Consider the following 12,592-nt stretch of genomic DNA (forward strand, 5'->3'; position numbering starts at 1 on the left):
CTAAGTGTAAGCCCATGTAGTGTCAGAGGACCGGCAAGCATGGCCAAAGTCCAATTGGGTACGGTCAGGAGGACTAGAGGGTTGGTGAAGTTTGGTCGATCTCGAGGACCGAGTCACAGCAATAAATTTCTAGGGGTCAAGGACAAAACTGAGCAGAAAGTTCAACAAGTCTGGAGGACTTGATTGGCAGTTAGGTAAATTCTTTCAAGAAGAGTGGGTTAGGATGCATTCCCGAAGAGGAACATTAGGCATCAGGTCTAACCCAACGTTTCATTGGAAACCTGAAGTTAAGACTAAAAATCAGTTCAGAGAACTGACTTTTCAATCTGTTCTTTTCTATATTTGGAACTAACTTATCTTGCATTTTGGGGAGTTGAAGTCTTTGACTCCGGGCGACTTAAGTCGAGATTCAAGTCGACTGGACAGTCGAGTCGACCGGAACATGGATTCCAGGCGACTTGAAATCGGATAAGCGTAGTGGAAGTCAAAGTCTATCGACACCCTCCATCTCAAATTCAAGTCGACCTAAAGGCTGAGTCAGCCGCGGAGAAAGAGGATCGCGGTCTACGTGGTATCGTCCTGAGATGCATTCTAGTCGACCATAGGATGTTATAAAAAGAACATTGACTAGAGGCTTTGTACAACAATTTTCATACTTCCACGATGAAGTCTTGTCGAGCTGACAACGTCCTGAGCGAGCAGCAGCATCCATCCAAGCCATCGTAATGTCGGAATCACGCCAGATCAAAGATTACGAAGCTCTAGTGTTAGGGTAACGATTACTTGTATTTGAATTATTGTTTTATAGTGATTATTTGTATTAGTTACAACTTGTTTCCGTAAGGAAATAAGTTCATTAGTGGATTGCCTGTATGAAAATGATCACAGATCGTGAGCCTTGTGATGGGAAAGTCTTGAAAACCCATTCCGGTAGATTCTTGCAAAATAAAAATTTTCCCGGAAACGATCTCAAGTTGCCCTCATAGTCGATCAAACGAATTTTGATCGACGCATTTAGATCATTGGGCTCTTGTGTTTGGTTTACAGGATCCAATATGAAAGCATAATTTAATTAACGTGAAAATATTAAATTATACCTTTTCTTCGGACTGTTGTGAAGGATGTAGATGACCTCTCGATCTTTTGTTGTATCCCTCTCCTCTTCTCGAGCGTTGTGTGGGCAACGATCCTTCAAAAATTTCTCCACTCCGTTGGCCAGCAAACTTTCCTTCCTTCTCTTCTTCTTTGGGTGTTAACCTTCGGAGAAAAGGGAAGAGGAAGAAGAGGTGTGGCTGCCGACCAGCAAGGTTCGGCTACCAAAAGCTTGGGTTTTGATCGATGCTCAAACCCTTTGCAAGCCCCATCTTTTATAGCCCAGTCATCCCATAAATATGGTATAATTTGAGCCATAAACATGGTATGATTGAATCGTAAACATGGCATGATTTAAATCAATCATATCGGAGATTTTGGCAAGATTTCGGAAGTTACCAATTCGAACCCAGAGTCTTTAATCAATCAAGGAATCGATTAAACCTCATAACTTTTCCTCATTAACACTGGTAATCGATCAGGTGATCGATTACCAGGCTGGTAATCGATCACTTGATCGATTACCTGCCTTCGTAAGGGAAACGTTGGTAATCGATCAGCTGATCGATTACCAAGGTGTGTAATCGATCAGCTGATCGATTACCAAGGTGTGTAATCGATCAGCTGATCGATTACACAGCCTTGTATGGGTTCAAATGCCTGGTTTCTTCACAAATTCTTCTAAGGTGGACTTGAGGATTCCCAGAGGCTACAGCAGGGACCGAGAGGAGGAATTAGTTTTGGTCTCCTAATAGGCTTAAGCTTCCCATGTTCTTCACCGAACATACAGCTTAAGTCTATCAATAATAACTCATTCCACTAGAGAGTTATTATTGTATTACCGCACCAGTCCCATATTATAATATGGGCTCCTTCTTACTACAAGCACATTAGTCTCCCTGTGTTTAAGATATCGTATGTCCGTCAATTAAATGAGTTACTGACAACTCGAATTTAATCAACTTCTAATCCAAGAGTAGTACCACTCATCCTTATTATCATGCGGACAAGGTCCACCTGCAGGGTTTACATGATAAACCTTATGAGCTACTCAAGGGGACATCATCAACCTAGATTATATTAGGATCGGTTGGTTCGCTAGAGGGGGGGAATAGCGTTTCTCGATTTTTCTTGATCTTTCTCTGCACAGAGATTAGCGGAAGCAAAAATATAAAAGAGAAAACAAGAGATCAACGCTAACCCGGTTTGTTTACTTGGTATCCACCTCCACAGAGGTGACTAATCCAAGGATCCACATGCACGCACACACCCGTTGCACTATGAATCTTCTCCTTCTCGAAAACCCTCGAAGGCGGAGAAACCTTTACAACTCTTTCGATCTCCTCAAGAATTATATGAAAATAGTGTTTGAGAGGAGAGGAAGAAAACAGAGAATGGAGAACAAACAAGTTCTCAAAAGAAGCACAAAGCAATAAAAGAATAGCGAAGAAGATGAGTTGTTCTCATGCAGGCTTCTTTTATAATCTCTGCAACATCAGTCGACTGCTGGCAGGGCCAGTCGACTGATGCCTTCAATCGGCAACAAAATCTCGCATTAAAGCGCATTAAATGCTTGCCAATTTTCTGCAACGTTCAAATAGCAGTCGACTGTCCAAGACCAGTCGACTGGCAACAGTCGACTGCCCAGTCGACTCCTGTCTTCCTCTGGCTCGACTGATCTTTCTGTGTGCGTCTGATTTATGAGCAGTCGACTGCTGGCAGGGCCAGTCGACTGGTGAAGCTGAAAAATCACATTTCAGCTTCTCTTGACCTAGACCTCGGCCTTCAAACATCTCCCACAGCCTCATGCCTTCCCTGCACTAGCTTGAGATGCTTCCATCAGCTTCGTCATGTCAAGTCCTTGCCAAGACTACCCACTTGGACTTTTCCTTGCCAAGACTACCCACTTGGACTTTTCTTTGCCAAGACTACGCTTGGACTTTCCTGCAAACTTGCATCACACATGTTAGATCACAAGTATTGCCTAACTTCAAGCATGGTTTAGCCAAACATTGAAACTCAATGCACTTGGGATTATCCCAACAGATTATAGGACACAGTTTCCTTCTATAATCAACAACACACCATGTACATAATACTTCTTCCCAACTCATCGGGCCTTTTGATATATCGATCTAAACCTCACCCTTTGATGAATCAAAGAATTACATACTAAGTACATGTGTTTGTTATTATATCGGGATTAAGAGTATGTACATATATAGTAACAGAGGTTTAGTTCGATTATATAGTCAGTATAAATCGAACAATGCTCAGATGGTCCTGTTCAATACACACTTAGTGTACTAGTGTAATTCTATAGTCAAGACAGACTAAGACCAAATTACACTACAACTAATCCAATGGTTTGTCCAATCCATCTTGGTTGTGAACATTGTTTTTAATCTATAAGGAACTGATAACATGGTCTTCTGTGTGTGACTCCGCACACCATGTTTATCTACAATATAGATTAATTGGACACTTGCATAAAAACTAAATGCAAATATTGACTAAATGTGATTCTTATTTCAGAATGTTTATTTACATAGCTAGGATTCTGGTATACATCCCAACACCTTGGAGTAGCAGCCTTCAGCTGTGAACCAAGTAAAAAGCGTGTCATTATTGTTTTTACTAATCTTTTGCTACAATCTAATTTACGTTATCGAACGCTCAAATTTTTAAAAATCAAGAAAAATGCTTAAGCACTATTCAACCCCCCCTCTCGCGCTTAACTCGATCCTATAGTTCTGAGTCAAAAGAATAATTTATGAAGTATTTTTCAAACATAAGTTTTCAATAATATATTTTCAAAGAGGTTTTCAAGTAATTTTTAAAAGGCCATTTAAAAATAGGATATTTCAAGAATAACCACCCCCTCTATTAGATACTCTCTTATGATATCCTTATTGACCACAAGGTTTTAAGACTTAGTGTTGACCTAAAGGTTCTATGTCTAAGTGTTGTTCAATCAATTTTTAAATGTATAGAGTTTTGAAAACTATAATATAAGTAAGTACACACAATAAGTATGAATTTTAAGTAATTATCAAGTTTTCAAAAATAATTTTAGAAAATACTTTAATAGCTTTTTCTTGAAAAATATTTTCAAAACTTGGTAATGATGGGAAAATCTTGAAAAACCGTTCCGGTAGATTCTTGCAGAATAAAAATTTTCCCTAAACGATCTCAAGTTGCCCTCATAGTCGATCAAACAAAGTTTGATCGACTCGTTTAGATCATTGGGCTCTTGTGTTTGGTTTACAAGATCCAATATAAAAGGAATAATTTAATTGAAGCGGAAATATTAAATTATACCTTTCTTTCGACGGTTCGGAAGGACGAAGTTTGTACCCGAAGACCTCTTGATCTTCTGCTGTATTCCTCTCCTCTTCTCGAACGTTGTGTGGGCAACGATCCTTCGAGAATATCTCCACCAGAATTCTCCCTCCGATGGCTATCAAGCTTTCCTCCCGAAGAGAAGAAAAGAAGAAGAGGCTAAGAAGCTGGCTGCCGAGAGAGACTCAGCCACCACACAAAGATTTCGTCTCTCTCAAAGCCAAGCCTTGCCCCTTCTTTTATAGCCTAGCCATCCCTTATTTATTGTATAATTTAAGCCATAAACATGGTATAATTGATCCATAAACATGGTATGATTTGAATCAATCAAATCAGAGAATTTTGGAATGATTTCAGAAATTACCAAATCGAACCCGCGGCCTTTAATCGATCAAACAATCGATTAAACTCCATAACTTTTTCTCATTAACACATGTAATCGATCAAGTGATCGATTACCAGGCTGGTAATCGATCACCTGATCGATTACCTGCCTTCGTATGAGAAACTCTGGTAATCGATCAGGTGATCGATTACCAAGGTGTGTAATCGATCACCTGATCGATTACACTCCTTGTATTGGTCCGAAAGACTAGTTTCTTCATGAATTCTTTCAAGGTGGACTTAAGGATTCCCAGAGGCTACAACAAGGACCTAGAGGAGGAATTGGTTTTGGCTTTCTGATGAGCTAAGGCTTCCCGTGTTCGCCCCGAACACACAACCTTAGTTCATCAATAATAACTCATACCACTAAAGAGTTATTATCGAACTACCGCACCAATCCCATATTACAATATGGGCTCCTTCTTACTATCAGTACATTAGTCTCCCTGTGTTTAAGATATCGTATGTCCGTCAATTAAAATGAGTTACTGACAACTCGTATTTGATCGACATCTAATCCAAGAGTAGTATCACTCAACCTTATTATCATGCGGACAAGGTCCACCTGCAGGGTTTACATGATAATCCTTATGAGCTCCTCAAGGGGACATCATCAGCCTAGATTATAGGACACAGATTCCTTCTATAATCAACAACACACCATGTACATAATACTACTTCCCAACTCATCGGGCATATTGATCTATCGATCTAAATCTCACCCTTTGATGAATTAAAGAAGTACATACTAAGCACATGTATTTGTTATTATATCGGGATTAAGAGCATGTACATTTATAGTAACGGAGGTAATTAGTTCGATTATATAGTCAGTATAAATCGAGCAATCCTCAGATGGTCCTGTTCAATACACACTTAGTGTACTAGTGTAATTCTATAGTCAAGACAGACTAAGACCGAATTACACTACAACCACTCCAATGGTCTATCCAATCCATCTTGGTTGTGAACACTGTTTATAACCTATAAGGAACTGATAACATGATCTTTTGTGTGCGACTCCGCACACCATGTTTATCTACAATATAGATTAAATGGACACTTGTAAATATTAACCAAATGTGATTCTTATTTCAGAATATTTATTTACATAGCTAGGATTCTAGTATACATCCCAACAGGTAATTTATTTATCGTTATGATCTCACCCGTTCTAAGTGCTTCAGTATATGATATACAAGAGTTACCTTATGGGTTATGTGAGATAATTTGTTAATTTTATCGTTATTAATTTAAGTTAACTTCTAATAAATATTTGACCTTAAGTTAGATTTATGTTTAATCATCAGTTAGTTAAGTCCACATTTCAAAAATTAGATTCAAGGTCATGGCGAGGTAAGGGCCTTCTTAGTTATCGGAACAATAACCATTTCCTTAGATAAAGTCTTTTTAAGAAATTATAATCATAACTAACTTCTTGAGAAACTCTGATCTAACTAGTCTAGGATGTGGCAAGGTAGCTTCAGTCCGGTCGACTTAGTTAAGCAGACCAAGCAAGGTACTCCTTATCCCACTTGACTACCTAGACCAAGCTTCTCTGATGTACTATCATCTTATCCCATCCTAGTACTATGTTGGCAAATGTCAAGTAATCATTTATCATTAACTAACTAGTCTAAGTTAAGCGAACATTTAAATATGAATGACATGATATTTATGTGCATTAATAATAAAGTATATGCATGTACAAAACAACTATGCAAATTCAATTAACTCAGATAATTTTTAATTTCTAATAATATATAAAATTCTTAATTTAATATATTTTGTGTGGATCGGCGAATTTATCAATCCACTTAACATATTTTAAATTTTATTAAATTTTTTATTTTATTTGATAATATTTTAATTAGTTTTATAATTATAAGTATTTTATTATAATTAGGTTTATAGATTTTAGTTGTGTTTGTTTAAATTATTAATTTATTTTATATTTTATTTTTTAATTATTTAATTTATTTTAAATTTTATTTTTTAATTATTAATTTATTTTATAATTAAAAGATGCACGATTATAATTATTTTTATTATTTAAAATTTGATTTTTAATATTTAAATTTGATTTAGTACTTTGATAGTTTGAAAATTTATTGTAAGAATTTTTAAAATTTAATTTTAAATTTTTAATATTAAATTATTAATTTTGAAAATTTTCATGTTAGATTTTGAATTTTCTCATTATTAACATTATCATAGTTATTTAATTTTAAATAATTAATTAAAATTAAAATATTAGATTTATCTAAATAATTATATTAGATTTATCTAAATAATTATTAATTTTATCTGATTTGATTGAATTATTATTAATTTTTAAATTAGTTAAATTAATTAAATATAAAATTTTCAATTGTGTTGGTTGAATAGGTTAAAGATTTATTCTAATTTTTTATTTATTTGAATTAAATTTATATTAATTATATTATTAGAATTAATTAAATTATTAATATTAGAATTAGTTAAATTATTATTTTATTTAAATTTATTAATTAATTTATTTAAGTTAGGTGAATTTTCATTATTGATAAGATTTGAATTTGAATTTTTTAAAATAGTTAGTTTATTTTTATTAATTAAAATTTTAAATTTATTTAATTTTTTAAATTTATTTAATTTTAAAATTTTTAAATTTTTTGAATTAGTCAAATTATTTAAGTTTTTTAAATTAATTAAATTTATATTTTTTAATTTATTAGATATTGAATTAGTCAAATTCATATTTTTGCTAATTAAATTTATTAATTTAGAATTTTCAAACTTTGTCAAATCAATTAAGTTTGAATTATCTGAATTAGTTAAATTAATATTTTTATTAAGTTACTTAATAATATCTAATTTATCAACAAAAGTAGATCTAACATGAAAAATCCTAGAGATATTTTTATAAATTGAAGTACTTATCGAAATCACAACTCCTAATTTCAATTTCTTCTTCGCTTTCTTCTCCATGCACCGATTTTTGTAATATCCGCATTTCTGACACTTGAAGCACATTATGTGCTCTTTGTATAATCGGACGCTTGACATCGGTTGCTCCTTTACCGCCGATGGTGTTGTCCGGTCTTACGAGTAGGGTATTGATTTTTATATTGTCTTGTCTCCTTGTACTTAAAATAAATTATATTAATTTTAAAATGAACTTTAGAATAGTTATCTCTTTTCTCCTCCATCTTTGTCGTCTTACACCTATAGTGGTTATTCCTATCAATAGTAGGTTTGCTCTAATATCAATTGTAGGACCCGTACATGCTAGAGGGAGGGTGAATAGCGCTTGTGGTTCATTCGTTCTATCAAATACTCACAGCAGATATTAGAAAAATAAAATAGGGGACTCACGGATTTGTATTTGGTTCCTAACCCCCAAGGTTTGTACGTCTAAGGCCTATGCATGGTAAGACGTCCGTCCACTAATGGTCTCCTTTTTGAAACTTTTTCAGAGGCGGAGAAACCCATCTTATAATCTAAAATATAATAAGAGTAAATACAAAAAGTAAGATGTTAGTCACGTTCAGTAGCACCGGAGGACGAACATTAATTATGATTAAGGTCCCTCCTTGTGGTGCACATGAGGCCTTTATAAAAACACTTCTAGTGCGCCCAGATCCCTTTCCGAGCTCCCCGAACCTATCTGATCCGATTTCATCAATTTTTATCGAGGTCAATTTCACTTGATCTGGTCGCCTAGACCAATCAGGGCGCTTAGACCATCCGGGCACCTAGAGTAACATCTGGGCGTTCAGATCCAATCATCTCAAGTTTGACCTGAGTTGATTTCGGACTTGATTTAGTTGCTTCTATTTGCTTCTCTTATGCTTCCTTAGTCTTGCTTCCAACTCTTGGTTACTGTAAGATAATCATACACACAAATAAGCAACCTAAGCCTACTTGTAGTATGTCTAACCTACTAGTCTTACCGTGCAATTCTAACCTACTAGATTTATCTGTGCTTAACTTCTAGTTAGGACTAGTCACTAGGTAGACTTTTCATTTGTCAAACATCGGATCAGTCTTGACCTGCTTGGATTTTCCCTTACCTAACCTCCAGTTAGGATTTTCTTGCTCATCTTTACTCACCAGGACTTTTCCTTGCTCAACCTTATATTAGAATTTTCTTGTACAACTTCACTCATTTGGACTTCTCATACCCAGCTTCACTCACTAGGACTTTCCCTGTCTAATCTCTAGTTAGGACTTCTCCTGCCTAGCCTCCAACTAGGACTTCACCTTGTCCGGTCCAATAAACTAAAACTTCTTTATCCGGTCCAACTGACTAGCACTTCTTGCTAGTCTTCTGATTAAACTAACCAGACTAGACTTCACTCATATCCAAATATTAGGTCCTATTTGGATCAATCTTTGGTCAAACTGATCAGATTTAAGTGTATTGTCAAATATCAAAATCCTGAAGGCAAACTAGTGCTCCGTGTACCAATATCAAGTTGATCAATACATGTTGAATACAAAGGTAACTCATAATTTCATTGTTGAAGATGAGGTTAAGCAAATTGTGACTCAAAATTATTAGTGGTAGAGGTTCCCTTAAAGTTGTGAAATCGCCCGCTAAACCCATTGCTACTGTTGCCAAGTTAATTTTGGTGCAACTTGAGAACGGAATGGAAGCTTAGATTTCTTCATTTTATCAATGGATGACTTCCAAGTAACATTAAGATTGGAGTTAGTCTAACGAAGTGTCTGTATTTCCTCTAACAACAATCAACTCCCTCAACATAATTCTAGGAAACAAAGCATGTGTAGCCTTGATAATGTGTGCTCTAAGGTTGAGTCAAAGGGCCATCGGCCCTACAATTTGAGCAGGCTTTAAGTTGAATCCAAACTACCATACCACTATGTCGGAGTTAAATGATGAGGAAAATCTTGCCAACTCCACGTAGATAATACCGGAGGTCATAAAACATAGCTTAAAGCATAAAGGATATAACTTTGTTTAAATTTATTTGTTTAGAAAAATATTATAGCATAAAAAAAATACTGAGGAAAGACAATGGCAAAAATATATTTGTTATCAATAGACTATTGTCGTTGGAAATTATCAGTATCGATCCAATAATCAAGGTTTGTTTAGTCAGCTGGATGATGAGTCGGCAATTATTAGAACTGACGGAGCACGATATAACAATGTAAATCTTATCTTGACATATATTTTTAGTTATTAAGATACTCTTTCAAATAATAGATGCATCTTTTTCATATCGATGTAAACGACTTAATCTCATTAGTCGTGGCATTATTCTTCAGACCCTTTTAAGATTATCCCATGCGATCTAAAAGGAAAAAAAATTATATAAAATTTCACCCGACACAACTCTGTATGAGTCAGTGAATTGGTGAGATGTTGTTTTTTTTCAACACATGATGCTACAGTCTGTAGAATCTAACAAATCTGTCAATTAATTAACCAGCAGAAAGTACACTTCCATCAACTCAAATGGAACACCGTCTTCAGAATTGACGACCACATGCAATCGTACCACACTAGATTAACAGGGAAAAAAATACTAGCTAGATTAACAGGAGCAACCACAGTTAAATACGATATAATCAAATAACGTCTCATATACGACTGTGTCACGAGATTCGGTCCCAGAAGAAACTTGCATATGTTGCTTGTTTTACACATTAATAAATTTTTTACATCGTTTTGGTTTTTACTGGCTCGGAGCTAAGCATTCATGTGGTCGCCATGTGATCATCTAGTTCAAATTCTACTAGTTGATGTGGAAAGCCAGCAATAACATGATGCCCGCCCCAATCGAATCTTGCCAATTCTTTATGATGATTTCCGGGTACGGACATGACGGGTATGGCAAACCCTGCAAAACCTTTTGCTCATCCGTCCACAATCCTCCAAAATTTCACCTTCATCTTTCCAGCTAATTAACTTTGATCACATGGATGCGTCCCCTATGCATATATAGGCTTCTGTTCTGCACCTTAATTAATGTAAAGATTATATTAATATATCCTTTGGATATTTAATTTAATTCTCAAAAATTGACAAACGTACGTATTCACAAAGTTCAAGATAAAAAAGATATGCTAACTTTTAATTAATTATATATTAATCATCATTTTATTTTCTTCTGTAATTCAAATCGTTGTTTTAAAGAGGCCTCTAAACTTTCAAAATGATTAAACTGCTCGCGCAAAATTCTCAGTCTCGTCATTTTACAGACGTAGCACCGCATATATATTAGAACTAAAAACTTAACTGTTCCGCAATTGGCTTGCTCGATGATGCCACAATGAAACTAACGTACGGTTTGCATAGTTTGGGGACGGGAGGAAGAGATTTTGAAAATGAGATAAACCATGGGGCAAAATGAAGATTTCCATATATACGTGCTGTCTGTTTTTATAAATAGCCTCGGTCAGCTAGCTTCTCAGTCACTTGTAGCTAGCGGTTCATCTACCATGGCCTCCCTTGCATTCTTCCTTGCCCTCATCTTCGCCTCCTGCAATCTCATTGCCGCCTGCGGTGGAGGCGGCAGCGGAGGAGGAGGAGGAGGAGGCGGAGGCGGAGGCGGAGGAGGAGGAGGAGGAGGAGGAGGAGGCATTGTCCCAATTCTGCCGAATCCTTCCCCGCCTAGCCCCTGCTCTAGACCTACTCCGACGCCGAGCCCCGGTGGTGAGGGTAGGTGCCCCCGCGACACGCTCAAGCTGGGGGTGTGCGCCAACGTGCTGAACGGGCTGATCAACGCGACGGTTGCGACACCGCCCAGAGAACCGTGCTGCACACTGATAGAGGGCCTGGCGGACCTGGAGGTGGCCGTGTGCCTGTGCACCGCCATCAGAGCCAACATCCTCGGCATCCACCTCAACATCCCCATCGACCTCAGCCTCCTCGTCAACTACTGCGGCAGGAGGGTTCCCAGGGGCTTCCAGTGCAATTAATAACCTTCAATTAGGTCGCAGCATCTTAATAATAATGTCGTCCGTGTTGCTTGATCTATCTGCATGCAAGTTCAATTCGTGTTAAATTTTTGCTTCATTTGGCCTTCAGCATCATCCTTTGTGCGCTTTATATGAATTGTAATATTATAAACGTATCCAAGTAATTTACTATATATTTATGATGTTTCTATGGTTGTTCCGGCTAAAAACCGACGACAGTCAACCCACGGGTCAACAATATGCCACCTCAACCGTCAAGGGCCCCACGGGGAAGAAGACCTGCAAAATTACTGAAGAACGAACGGGTTAGCTGGCGCCGGGAAGTCCCGGCAGGCCACTCCGACGCTCAAGTTAGGTTTCAGGTGGAAAGTAGTGAGAACGAAGAAGACAGTAGTGAGTATGCGAAGAATGCGATGCCTCTTTCATACCTGTGAGAGGACTTATATACCTGTGAAGAGAACCCTCCACCTGTCAGCGTGGCAGACTTTGAGGGTATCCGGGGGGACAACTTCTGATACTATCTGACATCTGTGCCAGGAAGATGGCATCTGAGGGACAAGGGCAAGCTGTCTGTAACCGTCTTCCGACGTGGCGATACCCCTGGCTTTTGTCGTTTAGCCGGAAAAGGGGAGATGATTGCCACGGGGAAGAAAGATGCCGAAGACATGAGCGTAACCCGTTCCCTGCATATCAGTTTACACGCTTCTTTGTCTGTAGTGTGAATTAAACTTGAGCCAGGATTGTTTATCGGAGTGGGAAATCATCTGGGACCGACAGCAATCGGGTTTACCCAGGACCAAGTGTGGGAAGGGGGCATTGCCCGGGCGAACCAGACATTGCG

The 12,592-nt window shown here is 37.2% G+C and overlaps 1 protein-coding gene across 1 annotated transcript; it reads left to right on the top strand.

Annotated features, from left to right (window-relative positions):
- Positions 1 to 11,169: 11,169 nt before the first annotated feature.
- On the top strand, positions 11,170 to 11,949 carry LOC141844889 (uncharacterized). Its single transcript, XM_074732862.1, has one exon. It carries the CDS (start codon positions 11,170 to 11,172, stop codon positions 11,749 to 11,751), a length of 582 nt encoding a protein of 193 aa, XP_074588963.1. The 3' UTR covers positions 11,752 to 11,949.
- The last annotated feature ends 643 nt before the right edge of the window (positions 11,950 to 12,592 follow it).

This window comes from Curcuma longa, chromosome 14, assembly GCF_044706935.1.
Source record: "Curcuma longa cultivar G26 ecotype Majalengka, Jawa Barat chromosome 14, ITB_CL_G26_1.1, whole genome shotgun sequence".
In the NCBI taxonomy this organism is placed as follows: Eukaryota; Viridiplantae; Streptophyta; class Magnoliopsida; order Zingiberales; family Zingiberaceae; genus Curcuma; species Curcuma longa.

Bases quoted from the DNA above. Each gene is read 5' to 3' on its own strand.
- LOC141844889 (XM_074732862.1), top strand. From the start codon at position 11,170: ATGGGGCAAAATGAAGATTTCCATATATACGTGCTGTCTGTTTTTATA.